General features: G+C 49.1%; 1 protein-coding gene across 1 annotated transcript in view; it reads left to right on the top strand.

Moving 5' to 3' along the window:
* Positions 1–26666, top strand: part of PLCB2 (phospholipase C beta 2) — a 1211696-nt gene that overhangs the window by 985006 nt on the left and 200024 nt on the right. Inside the window, exons 23-25 of the mRNA XM_069637528.1 lie at positions 1052–1133; positions 8129–8173; positions 14011–14221. Coding sequence (XP_069493629.1) covers positions 1052–1133; positions 8129–8173; positions 14011–14221 — 338 coding nt within the window. The remainder of the gene's footprint in view (positions 1–1051; positions 1134–8128; positions 8174–14010; positions 14222–26666) is intronic.

Genomic DNA, 26666 nt, shown 5'->3' with positions numbered 1-26666 from the left:
GCCTCTGGCCTACAGAAACCTTTTCATGGAAGCCAAGTGGGCTTTTCAAATGTCTGCTGGTATTTTGTATGCATTACTTTTTGTCAACATGCACCACGTCTTTTTCCCTGACATTTTTATGTTAGCAATGGTACATTTTTCACATTTAAGCTGCAAACACATATGCAAGGCTGTTTCTTTTTGTCAGTGTTTAAAAATACTGTTTTTCATGTGAAAGGTTCCTTTGAATTCCTTCTTCCTTTGTGCATTAAAATTCTGCTTTTACTATGGCAATGACAGGTATGCCTTTTCTACATGGCCCTTCAGTTTTCACTTGCAGCTATACAGGCAAAGCTGTTTTTCTGTCAATGTTGAAAAATCCTGCTTTTCATGTGAAAGGGACCTTCAGTTTGAGGCCTTGAATGCACTCCACAGTTGAATTTCCACATTGGCCTAACAATGAATCCATGTAGGCTCTCCCAAAGTCAGCTTCCACTGCGGTCGACCTCTGTGATTTGCATTGCTCCCTCTGGGTTCCCTCCTCTGCTTTGTCCTCCCTAATTGGGTTCTTCTTCTTTCTATGTTTTTGTTTTGGTTCAGGCCATTTTGAATCTCCCTTCTTCTTCCCCTTGTCTAACGTTTGCCTGTTACTTTCATCTACTAAATAAGTTCATCCCCAAACTTGCTGCAGAAGTGTCTGGCTACTATTGTAGTTTGCAGTTATTTGGGTTCAGGTGGTGTTACAATGATTAAGACAGATTCAAGTTATGGCGCAAATTCTTCTTATTTGTCTTATTCAGTATCAAAGGTTACATTTCCCAATATTAGCATATTAACTACAATTGATGCGTTTCTAGATTCCGAATTGAAAATAGCATTTTTAAATTCCAAAATACATGTACTGTAAATTCAGCTCTAATAGCAGTCGACAATGATTTCCCAATCTTCTACATAGAAAACTGTAAACATGGATTTAAATCGAATGGTTTTCAAATAAGCTTGTTTCCTGTTATCTTCTGTCTAAATTGTGTTTTTGGCTGTGATGTAATTTGTCTCTCACTTTTCTTTCTAGCAGCCTGTTACGAGGAAGAGCAACACAGAGCCTCAGGCCAATGGCGTGGTGGACTCCTTCAAGACAACTAACAAAGTGGATGGTGATGCTACTGATCAATACCTAAAGTTGGGAGGGAGGCTCTTCAGTTAGAAGAGAGGGGTTGGCTATGATGAAATGACTTCTGTCCTGCAGATATACAAGGATGAGTAGTGGTTAAAGTGTCCATTCAGCCCTCACTCTGCTACAAAACAAAAGTGATCCCAATCATAAAGGTAAAACAGACAAAATTAATAGCTATATCTCCTTAGCCTTTTGTAGTAACGTGGGCCGAGGGGTATGAATATGATCCAGTAGCAACCCAAACAGCAAAGTATAAGGGTCTAAATTAAAAAGACTGTCCAATCAAGTATCTATATACAAATATATACAATTTAATTAAACTCACCATCTGCAATAAAACTAAACAGAAGAATCCTACACAAACCAACCCTTATGTAAAGAACACAGAACATGTAATAGTAGCACACAAGGTAGTGAAACAGGGATGAAAGGCATATACAAACCCCAATGTTCTTTAAAAAGGCTATGTTTTTCATGGAAAACTGTGTAAAATGTTTTCTAACCAGTCTCTAGGGCCCAAAGACGGACCCAGGGAAGTTATGGGTCAGTAGTGAATATTCGCTGTTTTAGGCAGTTCGACAGCATTGAAGTAGGCTTCGAGCTGTTATGCGAGTGAATCGAACTCAGTTCGCGGGTGCCGATTCGTGTTTGCCAAAGCGGCAAGCTGGCATTGATTCAGTTTGAATGCAGTGGATCAGAGCAGTTCGAAGTTGGCATTCAAGTGATGCAGGTCGGGGTGCTCACCAAGATCGATTCGGAGTCGAGCAGTTTGAGAAACATAGTAACCGCTAGTTAGGGGGGGCGTGATGCTCCAGCAGTGCGAGTTTAGGTCTGGTGATGATTTGAAGCAGTGATCCTGATGTTCCAGTGTGCGGTTCAACAAAGCAGTAATTCAAAGTCAAGGGGTTTGGGTCGTTCAGTAACTGCTTGTTTGGGTCGGCGAGTGACACACCACTGGTTTGAGTTGAGTTCTGGTGATGAGAAGTTGATTTGAGCCAAATAGATGACGGGCTTCCAATGGGTTTGAAGTTGCAACCATGCTGGTTTGAATGTTTTGTTTGAGTGGCAAAAGTAGAACCATTCGGGTCCTGTGGTTGGAATCTGCCGAACTTGGTCCAAAGGCAGTTTGATCGGTTTGAGGCAGTGAAAACAGATATCCTCGCTGTCTTGACTCTCAGGGTGCTGTGAGTCTCAATCCACGGCAGTCCTTGTGCTCGTTCTTCCATACACAGGGGAGGCTGGTCAGCACCTGCAGGCGCCCGTCACCTCCAGTGTGGTCCTTGGTACTGGTGTGGCTGGTAGAGAGGTAGGACTTGCTACAGAAACAGGTCACCCACAATGTGCCCTTCCATGGTTAGGGAACAGATCTTGCCCCTACCTTGGACACTCCGTCTTCACCTCTGACCGAGGGATTTGGAAATCAACTCTCCCAACCGAAGTCCAATGAATTCTTCCTTACGTGTTTGTTCCAAAGTGAATTCAAGAAAGAGTGGGAAACCCTTCTTGTAAAGGAAAAAGTCCACATGTGATTGGACTGAACTAAGCCTGGTTTTAGGGGTTCAATCCCTTTTCTTGGGACAAGTGGTCTTCGCCTTCTGACATCACACACAAAGTGGTTTGTGTTAAAGGGAGTGGTGGAACAGGAGGGAAGGGTAGAGGTAGAAACACAATGGTGGAATTTTTCTCCCACTACACTGAGCTCCCTCTTTCTACACTAACCCGCCCCCCTTCTCTTGTGAATAGCATCAAAAGCCCTTGTGGTATCGAGCACACTCGTGTGGAGCGAGTGCTTTTGGGATGGGTGTGCTCTTCGATTCCTTTTTCCAGGTCAGCTGCCGCTATGAGGTTGGCTTGCTGGAGAGAGTTGTTACCCGACCTCACAAAGGATCATAAGTGAGGCATAGCAATCCAATCTCTTGCCATACCACTTGGCAGGGCCAGGCTGTCTGGCCAGAATGCACATAACCATTCCACAGCTGGGCAGAGCTCACAGGGATGACACATTTGTGATATGAACTTGATGTAAATGTAATACGTATGATAGACACCAGCCACCATACTTAAACTCAGGTTTTGCTTTTATTTAAATTTTACAACTGCAACCAGGATAGTAACTCTCATGGTTATGTGGTTTTGGGAATAGGAATCCATATCTTAAATGCAGCCCCTGCAATGACTTGACTGTCACTTCAGCTCTCAGATGGGCACCAGTGACCCTTGAATTTGCTCTCTGCAACTGAGGAGCATATGCTGTGGATCAAGATACTGTTTTAGCAGTGCACATGTGTACACTATGCTTTTGGCATGGAGCTTGTGAAAGGGACATCTGATTAGCGGATTACCCTTCCTTGATGGAATTACCTATACAACTGTATTGATTTAATAAAAATTAAAAAAGCCAGGGCTTCTACACCTTCACCATATGACAATCTGTCAAAGCGGGAGGGTGTCTGACCTGATCAACGTATTGAACCGTATTGAAACATTGAATCATTTAGATTATGCGATGTGGGTGTTATCCTTGACCTCTGAGCAATCAGAACTCTAAGAACCATTGTCCCTATTTTTGGTGTTCTATAAAAACTTTATAATTTTACATGACCAAATAAATTGACCCCATTCTCAGCTGGATAACGAACTTCAAAGACACCGAAGACAATACCATTGATAAGTGATTTTTTTGGGTTCACTGATTGATATTTTCTACCTCCTTTGGGCTTTAGGATTAGAAAAAATCACTATGGGAAATGTGCAAAACAACAGACGCCTAGAGGAAAACGGATAATGATGAAGGGTCCCTCACTGTGTTCCAGAAAAGAAATAGCTTAGTGTGTTGTCAAATTCTCTCTAGGTTAGAACTGAGAATGTATACACCAGGATATGCAGACTGAGTGCTTCACGTGAGGTGTGAATTAGTGCTCCTGTGGCTTGTGCCCAAATTAACCAATATTGATTTCAACTTCGGTTAAGTCTTATTTTAAAAATTTCTCTCTGGGATAAATATTTTGTCACTTTTAAACTTTTGAAATGTACTGCCCATAATATGTAGGCTCATTGTTGGTTCTATGTGACAGGGAGGATAGACTTTGGCTCTTCCTTGGTGCAAAGATGAACATTGAATGCTGCCGCTGTACAGCATACCCATCTGCAACAGCCTGGGGTGGACCCTACAGCTCATTAGGAAAGGCTAACAAAGATGTTTGTTTCGTTAGTCCCCAGGCACACACTTTCGGTTTAACCTGCTCAGGAATCTAGTGTTTTTGCCAACATTATAACTTCTCTGCCCTTCCCTCCTGAGGGCACTCAGTCTGTGCCTTCCTCACGCCCGTCGTCCTCACCCAACCAAGTCACAGTGGGCACACATTGACCTACTCCACACAGACTGATAGAGGATCCTGCCTCGATAACAAACATGTTCTCTGTAATTTTAAAATGTTCCTCCATCCGCGTCCCCAAGCTAGAGGTGGTGGTCTGGCTCCCATACATGCATACATGGCGGCCACTTATCCTGTAGCATTATCTTCCTTGGTGATTGTGAGTATTCCAATTTGCCGGATTTTCCTCCCCCTATTCCCTCTATTTTATTTGATCGACCTGAAGCTTACAGTTAGTTTCATGATTGTGGAACCCTTTGCTAACTATACTGTTCATTTGAGCACCATCAGTCTACTCCCAGTCTAAGGATTTTTAGCGTATGTAACATTCATGTGGACAACAGAGAGAACTCCATCTGAGCGGTTTTCTAGCCCCTAGGACCGCCTGAGTATGGTGCAGCGGGTTGATGGATCGACACATCATACCAGACATACACTTGATCTAGCATTAGCCTCCCAACAATGCAAACAGTGTACTGGTTGTTCTTACTGTTTTGGCCCGTTCATACGGCTATTCCAATAACAGCCATGGTGACCTTTAGCAAGAGTCCCAAGAAGGCTTGGAAGTCCTAGAAGATAAACAAGCCTTCACGCCTTTTTCTTAATCTACCATTAATACCTCAGGACAATAAGATAGTCATGCCTTGCCTATTGCTCCTCAAGAAATTGCATGAGAAAGTTATCATATCTTTTTTAATTAAAATATTATTTTTAGAAATCTAAACTATAGGATCAGACTCCCTGAAAGCAGCTACTGTCAACTGGATGAACACCACACGGATATCTGTGTCCTATGACTGCTGGGCGTTGCATTGATGGGTTGTGTGATTTAAAACTTTTGAAAGAGTCATATGACAACCCTCTGGGTAATGTACTTTCCTATGGCATGTCAAGGGCGTGTCCCAGAGGGGTGGAATATTCCCCTTTCAAGGAAGAGTGATGGTGAAATGTGTCTTGTTTGCAAATCTAGGAGGATCACTTGCTGCAAAAAACTCTTCAAATGGGAATAAATCAACCCCATATGGCATGTCCTGACTTTAAGGGGGGTAATACAATTCTTAGAGGGATGAAATGTGCCCCTTTCAAGAAAGGAACATCGCATTCAAGGGTGCACCAGCAGCCTTGCTATGTGCATTTGTGCAAGCACTGCCAAGCACAGTCTTATGGTGGACCATGGGAAAGGGTAAATTCGGGAGGTTTATCATTTTTCCTGCTTTAAAGGGGTTTTATGAAACATTTCAAAACATATGCAAGAAACTTTAAATACTCTTGGAAAGTTTTTTGAAGTTCCATTTTTGCAAGCAAGGGCAAAGATGTCGGGGAGTCCCAAAACATGGTTTCTATTAGACTTTCACCCACATAGATTGAACTGAATGAAACTTTCTAAGTAAGACATACACTGCAGTCTAATTATTTTTAGAGAGTTTGTTCAAGCACCATCCTCTGCTGCAAATTATTGAGGTCGCGGGGGGTCACAATGAAATATGTGCTATTCAAAGTCTCGAGGAATTATTACCACAAAAGTAGCACAGACCACGCTGGATTGAGTCTCATGAAACTAGGTTAAAAAGGTGTCTGTGATCGCTGGGCACTGCCACACACCAAACCCCGAGATTACTGCAGAAAGGTTAATTGGGCTGGGGGCATTGCAGATTACCTTGTTCTGGCAAAGTGACTGTGTGGCATAGCCGCTGGCCCTGCTCAGGAGCACATGGCCTGGCACAGTGATTCCTGGCCATAGCCAGTTGGCACATATCCAGGCGACAGTGAGCATTGGGCAGGACCGAAAGGCATGTGTAGCACACAGGCTTAGTATGGTCACTGTGTCTCTGCAGGACAAGTCACAGTGACTGGACTCACTGATAGAGAATATCCATGAGAAACCTCTTTGCATTGCACTAAAGAACCTTGAATTGGCTGCATGTAATGTTTGCAATGTGAGGCCTAGAAGACACTGAAAATCATCACCCGTTATGGCTACCAACTCAGACATAGCCTGCAGCTGCCTTGGGTTGATGTTGGACATTTCACCACAGATGACATCCCAACTGACATAGATTATTACATAAAAATACACTTAGAAGGACTACCGATGGGTCTCATACCTAACAATATACCCAGGCTTTTCACACAAAAAATGTCAGGTTAGTAATTCCTTTTCTTTTCCTTTTTAGAGTTACTCTATATGTAACTTACTTAGAACTACTTGCCCTCCAACCATTCTATCTATTCTCTTGTACGGTGCCTGGCCCTAGACTGCGCTGGTGGACCTCTTATCTCGGGTTGGGGATAGATAAGAGACTTTCCCTATGACTGTTTGGACACAAAAGCTACTTCTATCACATAAAAAGCACAACTTGTGATTCCCAACCAAAATGTGTGGTTAACGCCTCACAGGAGAAATATAATTCCTTTATTCTTTTTCCTTGGATTGGCAACTAAAACATTTTTAAATACTGGAACAACTCTTTGAACCATGCTTCAAAATATCCCAAGCATGAAACTACATGCACTAGTGATACTGACGTTTTGTAAGACATAGTTTATTACATAACTGATGACATCACATGACATCAGCAGTGACATCGGATATCTCAATATGGTCACGCTTGTTGGGCAAAGCACGTGTCATGCAACCATCCCCCAAGCACAATAAATAGATGGGTTGGGGTACAAGTACACATGGCCTGGGTCTATGCCCTGTGTTCACTATTTTCTGACCATGGTTTATAACTTTGCGCTGTGCATAGTAACCGTACATGCAGGCATTGGCCTGTAGCTGTATCCTGCAGTTACTGGTCACAGGCCAAGGACTAAGCTATGCATTGTTCAAGATTATCCATCCTTGTAGTGCCCTGAGTCCCTCATCCCAAAATCGCCACTGTGATACCAACCACATAGAGGGGCAAACTCTGTGGGATGTCATTAATGCCCTGTAATCATTGTATTCCCCTTTCAGAGGATGGACTTTGATGCACTGTAAGGAAAATGGCCCAATCACCTTGGCTTGAGATGGTTTTCTATCTCGGAAATGTAAACCTTTGTCAGCCTGTTATGCCCACTCTCACTCCATATTGTTAACAACTCTAGCTCTTGAGTCGAAGTCGTTTTCCTGAGGACCTTAAAATTGGTTGTGTCGGCTGGCACACATCACAAAGGGAATTACCACGTGATGCTTAACTAGCACACGCTACTATCATGGCGGCATACTTCCGCATTCCAATACTAAGGATCCCGCCTGTGCCTTGGAAGAACCCCAAAGTTCAGTAAAAAAGGGGCTCACAGATTCCACCAAGAGCGTTGTCTATGTCTATATATTTAAGCCATTTCAGTTCTCCTTGGTGCACGTCTCCACAAATTCAGTTGACACAGAACAGAAACCCACACACCTAGAAGCAGTAAACTTGTGTCATAACTTCACCCGGCCTGAGGGGGTAGAAAAGATCCTTCTTCATGACTATCAACCACCTCATGGTCCTTTTAGATAGGGTCTTCATCCCAGAATTCTAGCCTCGGGGATAGGTATGTAGTAATCATGGCGTTGAATGTGAGAGTCACTAAGTTCATAAGTGTTGCTGATTATACAAATTATACATTGCAGGTCCTTCAGCTGTTGGGGCAAAAGAAGAAGTGAAAGAAACAACAGGTATCAAGTTGACATGTTTTAAATAATATTTAATACCTTTAAGAGTGCATAGCCCCCCATGTTTTTGTGATTTTTGATACCATTGAGACAAATGTCCAAAGCAGGGTGTGGGTGACTCATTTTAATTCTCCATATAAAGGCTATACTAAGGGCCTAAGAGTTATCTGAAGAAGTGATAACAGCAGGAGATGCAGCGCCGGAGCCTCCTGTGGATGTGAAGCCGGGTTTGAGCATTGACATTGTGGGGATGGCTTTTGGGAAACAAGTGCTACATAAAGGTCCTGAGCCGGATGGTATCCCTTTAGACCTCTTTAAGTGCACTAAAGAGATGTGGACTGGTTTCTCCTACTTGCAAGTAGTTTTAAATGCAATGATTGATATGAGTAGATACTCAGATGCATGGGGAGAGGTCATTCCAGCGTATAAACAGGGTGGTGGAGATTCTCCTGTATCGTTCGGGCCACTCCCTCTTCTCGACACGCGCTGTTTCCGATCTTTGGGAGGGCTCCGTTGGAATGGATTCACGTGTGTACAGAGGAACAGAAACTCGTATCCCCTTTTCAGTTAGAATTTAGAGAGGGTTTGGGAACAAATGAACAGACTTCAAATGTGTGTCTTAAAAATTCACACTTTATGTGAGAAAAGAAAGAGTGCATGTGGTCTTAATGGCTTCAGCCTCCACTTTTGATACAGTGAACAGAGATACATTGTGGTGGTATCTGGCGGATCTCAAGTGCCCTGAGGGGGATCCGAAACCTTGCCCCAAGGAAAAAAGGCAAGTCTAAGCCGTAGTAGTGAGGGAAAAGGCGGTCCACGGTTCCCTGTCAATAATAGCATTCGACAGGGGGGTGTATATACACCCTGCTTATTTTCATTATGCATAAATTATCTGAATAAATGTGTACTTGACGGTGGAGCTGATATCCCCCCATGTTTAGTAGAAGCTTTGAGACAGGTCCACCGAAATGCAGATGATATCGTTCTCCTTGTAAGATTCCCCCGACCCCTTCAAAAACGAATGAAAGTTTACACAACCTTTCTGGCAAATTTAGATTTCAAAGTAAATATGGCAAAACCAGATGTGTTCTATTTCCAAACGACTACAGGTAAAATGAAGCTACCAGTTTTTAGTGCAGTTCCTAAGATAAAGTTGTATCGACTCTTGAATACTTAGGCATGACTTTCACGGCTAGATTGAGCGAAGAGGCCTGTATGGTCAAATTGATTCTGAGAATGACCCACGGTATTGGGGGGTATCATCTGTTTCGGGGAGGTCTACAAAGCTCAACCTTTAGATGTGATGCTAACAGGGTATGAAGGGATGGCTAAGGCAGCGGCCAGCTACGGAGTAGAGATATGGATATCCACTGGGCTAGCACTGATTCAGACACAAGAGAACAGGTATTTTAAAAAGCTTTGGGATATAGTATCTGCCCCGACTTATGCAGCCAGTAGGGAACTTGGCGGGCCTTTCTTAGACGACCAGCTGCTGATTGTGCCAGCTGTGGTATGGGTAGGGACCTGGGGAAATTAGAAATCTACCCTAATGCAGGGAGACCTCGGGCACCTGAGGAATTCCGCTAACTTTCTTGCATTTCCTTGGATAAAGCATGTGAAGAATGTTTTGGAAAATAAATGCGCATCACTATTATGCTACTTCAGAGCACCACACTTTGTGAGGCGTACAGGACGGTGGAGGGACAATTAATGCTGTAGAGAAGCTACGGAATGAGTGAAACAAACAAATCGAGCACATGAACATTTGCCAGATGAAAAGATCCTGAACTATCTCTTGTGGACAAAATAAAAGCAACATGGGCATTTCGAAGCTGACTGGTACGAATGTGTCATTGGTCCCATCTTTGGTCCCACCTTTGGCTGCTTCCCTGGGACTGGTCCCTCTCTGTCCATCTACTGGTCCAAATTCTGGTGCCACCAGTGGTCGAAGTGTAAGAAAAGAAGTAGTGGAACTATGTTCCCTGCTAGCCTGCCCCGCTCCTCACAAACCCCATTGCCCTTCCCCCTCCCACACACAGTGCAAACCCCCAAACACAGTTGCCTGCTGTTTAAGGGAATGTTCAGTGCAGTGCACTGAAAGTGCAAGTTTCAACTTCTTCCTACTCTTTTATTTTAAAACGAAACCGTTCCGGAACGGTTTCTTTTAAAAATAAAAGTATAGGAGCTGTAAAACTTAATTTAAAAAAGTAGAGGAGCACCGCTCCCGCTCAATTCGACCACTGGGTGCCACAGTCCCACAGCTGCCAATGGTTGCCTCAGTAGCCGAAGCACACCCTCAAGCACATTCCCCTGTTTCTTCTGTGCCCATGTCTCTGGATTTGGGGGGCGAGGGTTCAGGTGGCCTGGGTGTGGGGGAGAAGTCCAATGTTCCGCCCAGCATCTGGAGTGAGTTCATGATTGATGCCCCCTCAGGGGCTAGTTCCTTCCTTCGTCTCAGCCCTCTTTGGGCTTCCAAACTCCCCCTCAAAAGGAGAACACTGTGTATCAGCCCCTTATCCCTCCAAACCTGCACAACTGTCAAGCTGTCCTTGTCATCTCCTGCTCACTGAGATGGCCGAGATCAAAAATCTTCTATTCGTTCTGATCAAGGGGGTGTTGGAGGTCAGGGGGGAAGGTGGTGTGCGGAGAGGTGGTGAGGGTTTAGCTGGGTCTGGCCCAGGGGGGTCAGAGGGGCCCAAGTTAGTGCCCATCAAAGGGATTCAGCCCTTGCACCCCTGTTTGTCTCCTGCCTCTGTGGTCATGACTCTCCCACCCACAAGGAGCCGTCTAGAGGCGGTTCCCCCCTTACTCACCCCACTTCAGAGGGAGCACACCGGTCCCTAGTTCCGGGGGCCAAGCTCCTATTCTGGCGGAACTTAGAGGGGAGAGCCCAGGGCAACACACCTTCAGCGGGGAGCGGGGTCAGTGCTCCAATCCCTGGTCATAGGAGACCTCCATCGGGGCACAAGACACACCTAAGGCTACAGCAGTTCGATGTTTCTCCATGGTGTCCCAAAACTACTGCCAGTTACAAGAGAACCAAGGGTCGCTCTGAGGAACAAATGTTATCACTGGTTACGGACTGTTGGGGAGTGTGGGTTTGTGTCTTGGGTCTCTCTGCTGGAGTGCACCAGATTGCCCAATTTTCCAGCTAAAACGGACATGGTTCAACTGGTTTTCAGGGACGCCTCTATGGCTAGGAACGTTTTGAAAAAATGCAATGACCTACGGCGGACAAGGAAAAGTAGCATTACAGTCAGTTCACTCTCCATCCCAGCTCCTGTGCGCCCCATGGGAACCCCCTCTAGAAATAGCCCCCTTTCAGGGGCTAATCTGACTGTCACGGGTCCAAGGCGCTATGGGAGTCACCAGAGGCAAGGGGATGGTAGTGCTCGATCTTTGGCCAAAAGCACTGTTTCGGGGCACTCTTGGAGGGTGTTGCCTTTGCATGACTTTGTTGTTTTTCTTTTTGTTGTATCTACTTTAACTATGTACTAGAAATGTTTTTTAGGATGCACTTTGATGGCCTTTTTTGGCCGAATAAAGTTGGTTGACTGAAAAGCAACACAAAAGTGTTGATTACTAGAGCACAATTCCACTCATTACCTTGAAGAGCTGCCAGGGCAGTTTGGAAGAATAATGTGCAGTTGATAGCGGCTGCCTGTTCTGTATGTGTTCGTATGAGACTTTGCTGCATGCTATTCTCTTATGCCAGTCCATGCCAGAGCGCACGAGGAAACATTGCTCCCTATGTGACGTCATCAGGGGTAAGCGCAGTGTAGGCTGGCCTTGTGTTACTTATGGCGGCCTCGGCTCTGGTGACTTGGGCACTTCTATCCTGCTTTAGGCCAGCAATAAGACAGAAACATGGAGTTCATCTAAATCGCTTTTTTAATCAGGCCACGACTATGCGCCTAATTACTGGGAGAGGCGCCTGTTCTGCACTATAGACTTCTTTAATGGACCTGTTTATGCATTGAATTTACTGTTATTATATTTTTTCTTTAACGTGCATCATCGGTCAGTCCTAATTTTCGCAGTGATATGTCAGTACTACTAAGAAGATTATTATTTCAGTATTTAGCAGTGATATGTCAGTACTACTCAGAGGATGGTTATTTCAGTATTTTGGGTAAATGTGTCTTTTAATAGCATTTCGCTTTTAAGGAATTATGTTAAATAAAAGCACGTTAATGTATTTAGAATGTTCTACTTTTCACATAGATTATGGTTTGTTTTTATTGTAATGTTACTGTTTTGTCGAAAACATCTGAAATAAACATTCTGATTGATTGTATATTTCAAGGAGAATGACAGTCTTGGGAGGATAGCTCAGGGGCAATGCGCTCGTCTTCGAAACAAGACGACACGAAGCAAAACAAATTCGATCCCGGAATCCACACTTAGAAACCTCTGGGTGTTAAGCATGTTATAAATAACCCATTACAATTATTCTTGGCATTTTGGAGTTGCCATGACTTAATCATTGGCATGTAATTAAGTTTTATAGACCTAGCCTGAAGGATGTACCAGGAGTTATGGTCCCTCAAGACAGAGTTAAAGGCCAATAACTGCAGGTACGGCCTAATGGTGGGGACTATGTAGCTATTATATCCCACCTTTGCGGTCAAAGGACCCAAAAAAAAGGTCATCTGACCAGAGTGGCTGCTGAGAACTGGCTAACTCCCAGCAATCATGTACAATGTGATGGGAGAGGGGCAGGGCTTAGAAACAAGCCGGGTTGCCTGCTGGGTGTCGCCCTGCAGGGGGGAGAGGCCAGGCTGCATCTGTCAGGTGCGCCCCGGTAAACATTGTATTCACCAAGGGGGTGGTGGGGCTGTGGGGAGGAGAGTTCTCAGTGTTGCGCTCGGATGATGAGAGGGAGCGCATACACCCGGGGTAATGACACAGCATTCCATGTATTACAATTTCCTAACTATTTGGGATTTGAGAGCCATATGTGCTCGTATGGCTTGGAAATTGGCCAAGGGGGAAGTGCCACGGCAGTACTCTGGGACATAATTAGGATATAATGGCTGATCCCAAGGGCTGTACTAGTCGGAAACAGCCTGTCACCAGAGATAATAGGGCTGAACGAAATAAGGGCCTTTGAAAAGAGTTCCCAGGCTGCTACCACCTGGTAAAGCCCTTGGAGCTGGGTATTATTGTTGTTAGCACCCAAAGGTTGCATACAGCGGTGCTCGGAGTAATGGTTTTATGAAAGATAAAGGAGCACAGAGAGCTTGCAACTTATTATTGTAGACAAGAAAGTACACCTAAGATGGCCACGAAGGAAATGTTGATTGTGCTTCATGCAGAGCCCCTTTTCCATATCCATTATAGTTCAAGTCATGGCAAGCTAAGTGCGAATAGAGCAGGAGGGCAGGAGGAGGAGTCAACGGAGAAGCAGCAGAGCGGGGAATGAAGAAACAAAGATGGTGGGTAGGTGTGAGTGTTTCATAGCTTGCTCAGAATGGGGGCTTAGATCATGAGAGTCATTCTGCGTTTTGAGCTCCCTGATTGGCTGCCGAAACCTGTACAGGATGCTAACATGTCAGAGTCTGGCCATTATTTTTCTCTTCAACTTGATTTTTCACCTTTCTCTCTGACCCTTTGTCAGTCAGCAGGTATTTTTGAGGATTACAGATAGGTAGAGATATGAAGCACGTGTGTTAGACACGTTCTTAATATTGTAAGTAGAAACTGTGGTTGATGGGAGAGAAAGGCTGAAAGGTTAAGCTGGGTGCAAAGGAGGGTGAGGGCAAGGGCCGTTTTTATGGTAAGACATGAAGTGGACAAAATAAGATTCATGGAACTTTCTGATGCAAACTTTGTTTCAGAGCCTCAGACTGCCAGCCTGGAGGAGCTCCAGCTGCATAAAGCGTTCGTAAAGTTGCAGAAGAAACATGAGAAGGATCTGAAAGACGTGGAGCGGAAGAACAGCAAATGCAAAGAGCAAATCCTGCAGAAATACTCTGCACAATTAGCAGAACTCAGCAGCCAGAAGAGCAAAAAGAAGGCTGGTTCACAGAAGAGCAAGAAAAAGAAGAGGTAATTTGTATTTTATTAAATGTATAGATGAAATAGATGAGTACACAGTTTCATCAGCAGAGAAAGGAAAATCATTTTGTTTTGACTTTTAACAAACCAGAGACTCAAGAAGATAAAGTTTAAGTTTAAGTTTGGGAAATACAAAGAGATGAAGAACGAAGTGAAAGGGGGAGGGCATTCCAATGCTTGGGAGCTAAAAGAGAAAAAGAATGAAAACGAGACGAGGCACAGGGGGGCTTAGGAACAGTCAAAAGAAATAGATTCTGAGATCGCAAGGAACGCGAAGGAACATAGAATGAACGTAAGGAGGAGAGATAGATGGGGCCAGGCCGTGAGCACACTTAAAAACAATCGAGAGAAAATGATACAGAAGACGGATTCAAAGGGAAGCAGTGAGATTGAGAGTAAAGAAGAAGTAATAGAGGAAGAGGGAGGGAACGCAGACTTAGTAGCAGCCTTTACTACGGGCTCCTGGTGGGATGTAAAGGAGCAGTCAACTTGAGCTGATCACTAGTAAGCCTGGGCAATGCAAACATAACACACAAATCACCCCATATTGAACTTTTCTTGTGAAGTTAGTTGTTCCGAAAATTATCGGTGTTAGTTTGCGCAACATTTTTTGGGTGGTTCAGGGGAAAATATTATGCATAGTGCAGGCATGGTTTGATTTTGGGATCGTTCTGGCTAGGCTGTCTTTCAGACAGGATGGTCCTAAAGGAGTTAAACGGATAGGCTTTAGGTGAGGGAGAGGTAGACAACTGGAATATGACAGACCATCTTTTCATTGCTTCACTATCACTACCACTGACTCTATTACCCCCAGGAGCCAGTCCACCGTGCATGAGATAAACACATGTGACATTACTTGTCGGTGCGAGGAGGGGAACACCACAGAAATGCTTGGAGTCAGGCAGGGGATTCAATTACAATCATTGGCTATAAGGCACTATTGCTATACAAGATATTTTTAAACCGTCTTGCAAGATTTTCAAATTAATTTACATTGCTTCGAAGTGTCTCATAAGTGGACCTGTGGTTTTTCTGTGGGGTCGAGCGACAGCTCGAATCTCTAGCTGACCAAAGCCCTTAGACGCAATACCGCCATACATTGATCAGAGCGTTTAGTGCATTTACGCTGTGGGTGGCACACTTTGTCTAGTGACGTGACTCAGTTGGATTGGCACTTATAGGTTCAAAGCGTATCAAATTGGCTCGACCTATCAGAGTCACCGCCTTCGGGAAATTACTGATAGCTTTAATAGCTCGAGCCGATTCAACGTGCTTCAAGCCCATAGTCGGCTATGAGGTCAAAGAGTCTCGAAACGGCTCGACGTTGGAGAGGTTTAGGTGAGGGAGAGGTGGAGGTATACCCTCACTGAGTGACGCACTGTGACGGCTAACCCTCTTGGTAGCCCCCTCAAAAGGCTGCAGCGCAGAGCAGACATGCTGTCACTGGCTGGGTGTTAGGAAAACCCCATCTAGTGCTCTACTGTGTGTGTTGCAATAGCCTGAGATGGAATTGCACTATGACTATGCTCGCAGCCTCGCCAACATGTGCATAATGGAGTTCCAACGAGTGGTCACTAAGATCTTCAGGTTATGCTGCGCCTATTTGTTGGCGCACCTGTATTTGGCCCTGGGAACTTTTCAAATGGTAAGTCCAGCTGAATTGGGTGCTGATCCCGTGTGCCACTGCAACCATTACCTTTACTGGCTGACAGTTGTTTACAAAGCAGGTGACGACCTGGTGTAGTAAATGTGCAAAGCTGGGGATGTGCATACTATTATAACAATGGGATTTGATCTATTGGGCCTCATTACGAGTCAGGCGTTAAGGGGGTAACGGCGCGTAAACGGCGCCGACCCTTAACGCCTGATTCCGAGGTCCCTTTGTGGGATGGTGTTTTTAACGCCTGCTTTTTGCAGGCGTAAAAAACCATGCCGCAAAGGGACCTTGGCGATAATTACAGCAACCGTAATTTACGGTGCCGTAATTATCGCCTTCCCCATTCCCATTATGCCGTATGGGGCAAAAATGGGAATGGGGAAGGGGCCATTGGTGAATGGGGAATTACCGCCCCACTCACCTTGGAATGGGGCGGTAATTCCGCCATCCACCATGGCGGAGTTGGGACCTTAGCGGCATGGACCATGGTGCTAATAGCGCCATGGTCCTCCGCCAAGGTCGTAATGGGGCCCATTGTCTGCTGTGACAAATCCCAACTGTACCTTACGATGCCACGGCCGCTTTGCCTCTACCTCCTACACCTTCTCCCAGATATCATCTGCCCTGTGGCTTTTGCCTGGTATTGGGCAATCATATGGTGCTCCCTTGCATTATCCCGGAACCTCTCTTGTCTGGTAGATAATGGAAAGGCTACCCGGTGTGTAGTGATGGCCATGCAGTCAATGCTCTGAGCAATGGTCCACATGTCTATGGTAAGATCTATTTTTGGACCCTCTTACTGCTGTAGTACCCATCCTACTGTGCCCATAATATCATTGTATTTATTTTATTTAGTGGGTTTTTATTATGCGCCTATACACAATCTGTTTCAAGGCACAACAATACAAAAGGGGCGGGGGTGTACAAGGATGACAGAACAGGAACGGTCCTACTAGGCCTTGTGACATTCAGATCGTGCAAGTGCAGTAATAGAAGTGCAAGGGGAGGGGAGGTGCCAGTGGGTTTAGCAAGTGCCTGGGGAGGCCAGATGGACAGAGTCCAGGGAGAAGAAAGTACGGGGGCAGAAGGTCCATGTGCTAAGTGCAGGTAATGGGCCTGGAAGTGCTCAGAGGGTACAAGCGCCGCCAGGCTAGTGCAAGGCGTAGAGCCCAGAAGGGCAAGAGCAGGTTGGGAGGGGACGTCTGAGGAGACCAAGTGCAGGGGTAAAGTGGTAGGGGAGGGCCTGGGGCTCTGTGGAATCTGAAGGAACCAGGCAGCCAGTCAAGAGGCAGAGGGGGAAATCAGCAGGGGATGCACAGTTCAGGTACCACCTTGCATGAGAAGAAATGGCAGCTGGAAATTTTCCAGCGTTGATTGAAACCCAAACGCGTATACGGCAGCCCTCTCGCCACCATCATCCAGACACTGTACTGCCCCCAACCTCTAATGTTTCCCTAGAAAATGGTGCTGCTGTGTACCATAGCTTCAGTGACATACAGGAAAGGACTGACTGGCTCATGATAAATGTAATAGTGTTTGAGCTCCTATGGTTATGTTCTTGATTCCTACATCCTGACCCCACGATTTTAGAACCACATTTGTGCACACAGTGCCACCTTCCAACAGGACACACAGGGGTAGCCCAGGCACATTCTTTCAGTTCGCTTGTGAGCATTTCTGCCTTCCCTGCTAGTCATGGGAGCTCAGAGAACAAGTGGAACATTATTAACTTGATTTCTCTCACCTGAAAATGTGATGTCAATGTCTCAGCTATTTAGTTTTGCTAATCTTAACCATGTGGGCCGACATTGTGTGTATTTACTTAGTTCTTGGCCTGACTAGCTCCTTTTACTACAATTACCGTCTCAACTCTTCCCTTAATGTTTCTTCTCTGCAGACAGTAGCACAACGAATTGTGATCATCTCTCCCACTTGGAGACCCACACCCTCAATGTTATCTGGCAGCTACCATATTTTATTTCCAGCAACCTACGCACCCTCAATCACGTACAAGAGGGGGTAGGGTTATGCTGGATCATGCGTCTCTCCATTGCATCCACCACTGCTGTGTCATGCAACTCTCCCCAAATGATGGTCTCTCTGTGCCTGCCCATATAGCAGCACTGTGACAAGGCTACCAATAGGAGGTGCTGGTGGTGGCAGGTCACGCCCCTTGCTGCCGGTACAGTATATAGGCAGTGCAGAGGTTCTTGGGCAGGCAGAGAGCATAGGGGACTGTGGCCTGATTCTGCTGGAGTGTCTGGGACTTGCAATGAGCAGATATATCTTCATTGCTGTCCTCACAGCTGGAGGGTGGGTGGGTGGGAGTGGAGTCGCTGGAAGCTGGGTGGCATGAATGGCTAGTCGGGCCATGCTTCGGTTCCATGTGACTGAGTATCGCAGTGGTTTCCAAGGAGCAATTCTTGTTTTAGTGTACCCCACTTCACGTGTGTGTTGCATAAGTTGTATTTGACAGGGCTTTTCTCTTGCCTCACTTTCTTCATCTCCAGCAGCGTAAAGTGCCCCCAGTCTAATGCGAAGGTTTGTTCAGTCTAGGTGGGGGATGCCCCTGCCCTGGCTGACACTTGGCAAGGGGCAAGTGCATCTCTCTTACCCTCTTTCTCATTCGAAGACATCTGCGGGGGGACCACCTGTCTCCACCACTTCTTGATCTTCTGTCCCCTCCTGTACAACCACCTTTCACCTTTATTTGCCGAACTCTGGGCAACCCAGCGCCTATATTGCACCCTCCCTCCATCTCCTCTCCATCTCCAAACATTGCTATGGCATTACACAGGGATGGCTGTAGTGGGTCAGTAGATAGCATGCCCATCCGCTGCAGCAAGTGAAGTGCTTTCTTCCAGTCCTCCCCAGACATACCCCACACCTCTGGTGCAATGGCTGTTTGTATCAGCCATCCACCGTCCACCTTCTGTTTGCCATTTCTTCCTGTGTCAGTGGGAACCCCTCCATTGCTATCAGCCCTGCCCCCTCCACCTCCCCCAGTGCTGCCCCCTGCTGTAGCCGTGGAACATTGTGCAATCTTTTCGGCCCTGCCCCCTCCACCTCCCCAAGTGCTGTCCCCTGCTGTAGCCGTGGAACATTGTGCAATCTTTTCAGCCCTGCCCACTCCCCCAGTGCTGTCCCCTGCTGTAGCCGTGGAACATTGTGCAATGTTTTCAGCCCTGTCTCCTCCACCTTCCCCAGTGCTGTCCCCTGCTGTAGCCGTGGAACATTGTGCAATGTTTTCAGCCCTGCCCCCTCCACCTCCCCCAGTGCTGGCCCCTGCTGTAGACGTGGAACACTGTGCAATGTTTTCAGCCCTGCCCCCTCCCCCAGTGCTGTCCCCAGCTGTAGCCGTGGAATATTGTGCAATGTTTTCAACCCTGTCTCCTCCACCTTCCCCAGCGCTGTCCCCTGCTGTAGCCGTGGAACATTGTGCAATGTTTTCAGCCCTGTCTCCTCCACCTCCCCCAGTGATGTCCCCTGCTGTAGCCGTGGAACATTGTGCAATGTTTTCAGCCCTGTCTATTCCACCTCCCCCAGTGCTGCCCCCTGCTGTAGCCGTGGAACATTGTGCAAGATTTTCAGCCCTGCCCACTCCCCCAGTGCTGTCCCCTGCTGTAGCCGTGGAACATTGTGCAATGTTTTCAGCCCTGTCTCCTCCACCTTCCCCAGTGCTGTCCCCTGCTGTAGCCGTGGAACATTGTGCAATGTTTTCAGCCCTGCCCCCTCCACCTCCTCCAGTGCTGTCCCCTGCTGTAGCCGTGGAACACTGTGCAATGTTTTCAGCCCTACCCCCTCCCCCAGTGCTGTCCCCTGCTGTAGCCGTGGAACATTGTGCAATGTTTTCAGCCCTGTCTCCTCCACCTTCCCCAGTGCTGTCCCCTGCTGTAGCTGTGAAACATTGTGCAATGTTTTCAGCCCTGCCTCCTCCATCTCCCCCAGTGTTGTCCCCTGCTGTAGCAGTGAAACATTGTGCAATGTTTTCAGCCCTGCCTTCTCCACCTCCCCCAGTGCTGGCCCCTGCTGTAGCCGTGGAACATTGTGCAATGTTTTCACCCCTTCCCCCTCCACCTCCCCCAGTGCTGGCCCTTGCTGTAGCCGTGGAACACTGTGCAATGTTTTCAGCCCTGCCTCCTCCATCTCCCCCAGTGTTGTCCCCTGCTGTAGCAGGGAAACATTGTGCAATGTTTTCAGCCCTGCCTCCTCCATCTCCCCCAGTGTTGTCCCCTGCTGTAGCAGTGAAACATTGTGCAATGTTTTCAGCCCTGCCTTCTCCACCTCCCCCAGTGCTGGCCCCTGCTGTAGCCGTGGAACATTGTGCAATGTTTTCAGCCCTGCCCCCTCCACCTCCCCCAGTGCTGTCCCCTGCTGTAGCCGTGGAACATTGTGCAATGTTTTCAGCCCTGTCTCCTCCACCTCCCCCAGTGCTGTCCCCTGCTGTAGCCGTGGAACATTGTGCAATGTTTTCAGCCCTGTCTCCTCCACCTCCCCCAGTGCTGTCCCCTGCTGTAGCCGTGGAACATTGTGCAATCTTTTCAGCCCTGTCTCCTCCACCTTCCCCAGTGCTGGCCCCTGCTGTAGCCGTGGAACACTGTGCAATGTTTTCAGCCCTGTCTCCTCCACCTTCCCCAGTGTTGTCCCCTGCAGTAGCCGTGGAAAACTGTGCAATGTTTTCAGCCCTGCCTCCTCCATCTCCCCCAGTGTTGTCCCCTGCTGTAGCAGTGAAACATTGTGCAATGTTTTCAGCCCTGCCCCCTCCACCTCCCCCAGTGCTGGCCCCTGCTGTAGCCGTGGAACATTGTGCAATGTTTTCAGCCCTGCCTCCTCCACCTCCCCCAGTGCTGGCCCCTGCTGTAGCCGTGGAACATTGTGCAATGTTTTCAGCCCTGTCTCCTCCACCTCCCCCAGTGCTGTCCCCTGATGTAGCCGTGGAACATTGTGCAATGTTTTCAGCACTGCCTCCTCCACCTCCCCCAGTGCTGGCCCCTGCTGTAGCCGTGGAACAGTGTGCAATGTTTTCAGCCCTGCCCCTCCACCTACCCCAGTGCTAGCCCCTGCTGTATATGTGGAACAGTGGGCAATGTTTTCAGCCCTGCCCCCTCCACCTCCCCCAGTGCTGTCCCCTGCTGTAGCCGTGGAACATTGTGCAATGTTTTCAGCTCTGCCCCCTCCACCTCCCCCAGTGCTGTCCCCTGCTGTAGCCGTGGAACACTGTGCAATGTTTTCAGCCCTGCCTTCTCCACCTCCTCCAGTGCTGGCCCCTGCTGTAGCCGTGGAACATTGTGCAATGTTTTCTGCCCTGCCTCCTCCATCTCCCCCAGTGTTGTCCCCTACTGTAGCAGTGAAACATTGTGCAATGTTTTCAGCCCTGCCCCCTCCACCTCCCCCAGTGCTGTCCCCTGCTGTAGCCGTGGAACATTGTGCAATGTGTTCAGCCCTGTCTCCACCACCTCCCCCAGTGCTGCCCCCTGCTGTCGCCGTGGAACATTGTGCAATGTTTTCCGCCCTGCCTCCTCCACCTCCCCCAGTGCTGGCCCCTGCTGTAGCCATGGAACAGTGTGCAATGTTTTCAGCCCTGCCCCCTCCACCTACCCCAGTGCTGTCCCCTGCTGTATATGTGGAACATTGTGCAATGTTTTCAGCCCTGCCCCCTCCACCTCCCCCAGTGCTGTCTCCTGCTGTTGCCGTGGAACCTTGTGCAATGTTTTCAGCCCTGCCCCCTCCAACTCCCCCAGTGCTGTCCCCTGCTGTATATGTGGAACATTGTGCAATGTTTTCAGCCCTGCCCCCTCCACCTCTACCCAGTTCTGTCCCCTGCTGTATATGTGGAACATTGTGCAATGTTTTCAGCCCTGCCCCCTCCATCTCCCCCAGTGATGTCCCCTGATGTAGCCGTGGAACACTGTGCAATGTTTTCAGCCCTGCCTCCCCCATCTCCCCCAGTGTTGTCCCCTACTGTAGCAGTGAAACATTGTGCAATGTGTTCAGCCCTGCCCCCTCCACCTCCCCCAGTGCTGGCCCCTGCTGTAGCCGTGGAGCATTGTGCAATGTTTTCAGCCCTGCCCCCTCCATCTCCCCTAGTGCTGTCCCCTGCTGTAGCCGTGGAACACTGTGCAATGTTTTCAGCCCTGCCTCCTCCATCTCCCCCAGTGTTGTCCCCTGCTGTATATGTGGAACATTGTGCAATGTTTTCAGCCCTGCCTCCTCCACCTCCCCCAGTGCTGGCCGCTGTAGCCGTGGAACAGTGTGCAATGTTTTCAGCCCTGCCCCCTCCACCTACCCCAGTGCTGTCCCCTGCTGTAAATGTGGAACATTGTGCAATGTTTTCAGCCCTGCCCCCTCCACCTCCCCCAGTGCTGTCTCCTGCTGTTGCCGTGGAACATTGTGCAATGTTTTCAGCCCTGCCCCCTCCACCTCCCCCACTGCTGTCCCCTGCTGTATATGTGGAACATTGTGCAATGTTTTCAGCCCTGCCCCCTCCACCTCTACCCAGTGCTGTCACCTGCTGTATATGTGGAACATTGTGCAATGTTTTCAGCCCTGCCCCCTCCAACTCCCCCAGTGCTGTCCCCTGCTGTAGCAGTGGAACACTGTGCAATGTTTTTAGCCCTGCCTCCTCCATCTGCCCCAGTGGTGTCCCCTACTGTAGCAGTGAAACATTGTGCAATGTTTTCAGCCCTGCCCCCTCCACCTCCTCCAATGCTAGCCCCTGCTGTAGCCGTGGAACATTGTGCAATGTTTTCAGCCCTGCCTCCTCCACCTCCCCCAGTGCTGGCCCCCGCTGTAGCCGTGGAACATTGTGCAATGTTTTCAGCCCTGTCTATTCCACCTCCCCCAGTGCTGCCCCCTGCTGTAGCCGTGGAACATTGTGCAAGATTTTCAGCCCTGCCCACTCCCCCAGTGCTGTCCCCTGCTGTAGCCGTGGAACATTGTGCAATGTTTTCAGCCCTGTCTCCTCCACCTTCCCCAGTGCTGTCCCCTGCTGTAGCCGTGGAACATTGTGCAATGTTTTCAGCCCTGCCCCCTCCACCTCCTCCAGTGCTGTCCCCTGCTGTAGCCGTGGAACACTGTGCAATGTTTTCAGCCCTACCCCCTCCCCCAGTGCTGTCCCCTGCTGTAGCCGTGGAACATTGTGCAATGTTTTCAGCCCTGTCTCCTCCACCTTCCCCAGTGCTGTCCCCTGCTGTAGCTGTGAAACATTGTGCAATGTTTTCAGCCCTGCCTCCTCCATCTCCCCCAGTGTTGTCCCCTGCTGTAGCAGTGAAACATTGTGCAATGTTTTCAGCCCTGCCTTCTCCACCTCCCCCAGTGCTGGCCCCTGCTGTAGCCGTGGAACATTGTGCAATGTTTTCACCCCTTCCCCCTCCACCTCCCCCAGTGCTGGCCCTTGCTGTAGCCGTGGAACACTGTGCAATGTTTTCAGCCCTGCCTCCTCCATCTCCCCCAGTGTTGTCCCCTGCTGTAGCAGGGAAACATTGTGCAATGTTTTCAGCCCTGCCTCCTCCATCTCCCCCAGTGTTGTCCCCTGCTGTAGCAGTGAAACATTGTGCAATGTTTTCAGCCCTGCCTTCTCCACCTCCCCCAGTGCTGGCCCCTGCTGTAGCCGTGGAACATTGTGCAATGTTTTCAGCCCTGCCCCCTCCACCTCCCCCAGTGCTGTCCCCTGCTGTAGCCGTGGAACATTGTGCAATGTTTTCAGCCCTGTCTCCTCCACCTCCCCCAGTGCTGTCCCCTGCTGTAGCCGTGGAACATTGTGCAATGTTTTCAGCCCTGTCTCCTCCACCTCCCCCAGTGCTGTCCCCTGCTGTAGCCGTGGAACATTGTGCAATCTTTTCAGCCCTGTCTCCTCCACCTTCCCCAGTGCTGGCCCCTGCTGTAGCCGTGGAACACTGTGCAATGTTTTCAGCCCTGTCTCCTCCACCTTCCCCAGTGTTGTCCCCTGCAGTAGCCGTGGAACACTGTGCAATGTTTTCAGCCCTGCCTCCTCCATCTCCCCCAGTGTTGTCCCCTGCTGTAGCAGTGAAACATTGTGCAATGTTTTCAGCCCTGCCCCCTCCACCTCCCCCAGTGCTGGCCCCTGCTGTAGCCGTGGAACATTGTGCAATGTTTTCAGCCCTGCCTCCTCCACCTCCCCCAGTGCTGGCCCCTGCTGTAGCCGTGGAACATTGTGCAATGTTTTCAGCCCTGTCTCCTCCACCTCCCCCAGTGCTGTCCCCTGATGTAGCCGTGGAACATTGTGCAATGTTTTCAGCACTGCCTCCTCCACCTCCCCCAGTGCTGGCCCCTGCTGTAGCCGTGGAACAGTGTGCAATGTTTTCAGCCCTGCCCCCTCCACCTACCCCAGTGCTAGCCCCTGCTGTATATGTGGAACAGTGGGCAATGTTTTCAGCCCTGCCCCCTCCACCTCCCCCAGTGCTGTCCCCTGCTGTAGCCGTGGAACATTGTGCAATGTTTTCAGCTCTGCCCCCTCCACCTCCCCCAGTGCTGTCCCCTGCTGTAGCCGTGGAACACTGTGCAATGTTTTCAGCCCTGCCTTCTCCACCTCCTCCAGTGCTGGCCCCTGCTGTAGCCGTGGAACATTGTGCAATGTTTTCTGCCCTGCCTCCTCCATCTCCCCCAGTGTTGTCCCCTACTGTAGCAGTGAAACATTGTGCAATGTTTTCAGCCCTGCCCCCTCCACCTCCCCCAGTGCTGTCCCCTGCTGTAGCCGTGGAACATTGTGCAATGTGTTCAGCCCTGTCTCCACCACCTCCCCCAGTGCTGCCCCCTGCTGTAGCCGTGGAACATTGTGCAATGTTTTCCGCCCTGCCTCCTCCACCTCCCTCAGTGCTGGCCCCTGCTGTAGCCATGGAACAGTGTGCAATGTTTTCAGCCCTGCCCCCTCCACCTACCCCAGTGCTGTCCCCTGCTGTATATGTGGAACATTGTGCAATGTTTTCAGCCCTGCCCCCTCCACCTCCCCCAGTGCTGTCTCCTGCTGTTGCCGTGGAACCTTGTGCAATGTTTTCAGCCCTGCCCCCTCCAACTCCCCCAGTGCTGTCCCCTGCTGTATATGTGGAACATTGTGCAATGTTTTCAGCCCTGCCCCCTCCACCTCTACCCAGTTCTGTCCCCTGCTGTATATGTGGAACATTGTGCAATGTTTTCAGCCCTGCCCCCTCCATCTCCCCCAGTGATGTCCCCTGATGTAGCCGTGGAACACTGTGCAATGTTTTCAGCCCTGCCTCCCCCATCTCCCCCAGTGTTGTCCCCTACTGTAGCAGTGAAACATTGTGCAATGTGTTCAGCCCTGCCCCCTCCACCTCCCCCAGTGCTGGCCCCTGCTGTAGCCGTGGAGCATTGTGCAATGTTTTCAGCCCTGCCCCCTCCATCTCCCCTAGTGCTGTCCCCTGCTGTAGCCGTGGAACACTGTGCAATGTTTTCAGCCCTGCCTCCTCCATCTCCCCCAGTGTTGTCCCCTGCTGTATATGTGGAACATTGTGCAATGTTTTCAGCCCTGCCTCCTCCACCTCCCCCAGTGCTGGCCGCTGTAGCCGTGGAACAGTGTGCAATGTTTTCAGCCCTGCCCCCTCCACCTACCCCAGTGCTGTCCCCTGCTGTAAATGTGGAACATTGTGCAATGTTTTCAGCCCTGCCCCCTCCACCTCCCCCAGTGCTGTCTCCTGCTGTTGCCGTGGAACATTGTGCAATGTTTTCAGCCCTGCCCCCTCCACCTCCCCCACTGCTGTCCCCTGCTGTATATGTGGAACATTGTGCAATGTTTTCAGCCCTGCCCCCTCCACCTCTACCCAGTGCTGTCACCTGCTGTATATGTGGAACATTGTGCAATGTTTTCAGCCCTGCCCCCTCCAACTCCCCCAGTGCTGTCCCCTGCTGTAGCAGTGGAACACTGTGCAATGTTTTTAGCCCTGCCTCCTCCATCTGCCCCAGTGGTGTCCCCTACTGTAGCAGTGAAACATTGTGCAATGTTTTCAGCCCTGCCCCCTCCACCTCCTCCAATGCTAGCCCCTGCTGTAGCCGTGGAACATTGTGCAATGTTTTCAGCCCTGCCTCCTCCACCTCCCCCAGTGCTGGCCCCCGCTGTAGCCGTGGAACATTGTGCAATGTTTTCAGCCCTGCCTCCTCAATCTCCCACAGTGTTGTCCCCTGCTGTAGCTGTGGAACATTGTACAATGTTTTCAGCCCTGCCTCCTCCACCTCCCCCAGTGCTGGCCCCCGCTGTAGCCGTGGAACATTGTGCAATGTTTTCAGCCCTGCCTCCTCCATCTCCCCCAGTGTTGTCCCCTATTGTAGCAGTGAAACATTGTGCAATGTTTTCAGCCCTGCTTCCTCCATCTCCCCCAGTGTTGTCCCCTACTGTAGCAATGAAACATTGTGCAATGTTTTCAGCCCTGCCTCCTCCACCTCCCCCAGTGCTGGCCCCCGCTGTAACTGTGGAACATTGTGCAATGTTTTCAGCCCTGCCCCCTCCACATACCCCAGTGCTGTCCCCTGCTGTATATGTGGAACATTGTGCAATGTTTTCAGCTCTGCCCCCTCCATCTCCCCCAGTGCTGTCCCCTGCTGTAGCAGTGAAACATTGTGCAATGTTTTCAGCCCTGCCCCCTCCACCTCCCCCAGTGCTGGCCCCTGCTGTAGCCGTGGAACATTGTGCAATGTTTTCAGCCCTGCCTCCTCCACCTCCCCCAGTGTTGTCCCCTGCTGTAGCTGTGGAACATTGTGCAATGTTTTCAGCCCTGCCTCCTCCACCTCGCCCAGTGCTGGCCTCTGCTG

Source organism: Ambystoma mexicanum, chromosome 14, assembly GCF_040938575.1.
Source record: "Ambystoma mexicanum isolate Mex_15411 chromosome 14, UKY_AmexF1_1, whole genome shotgun sequence".
NCBI lineage: Eukaryota > Metazoa > Chordata > Amphibia > Caudata > Ambystomatidae > Ambystoma > Ambystoma mexicanum.
Note: the sequence above shows the minus strand (reverse complement) of the source record. Positions and strands in the feature narration are given on the sequence as shown.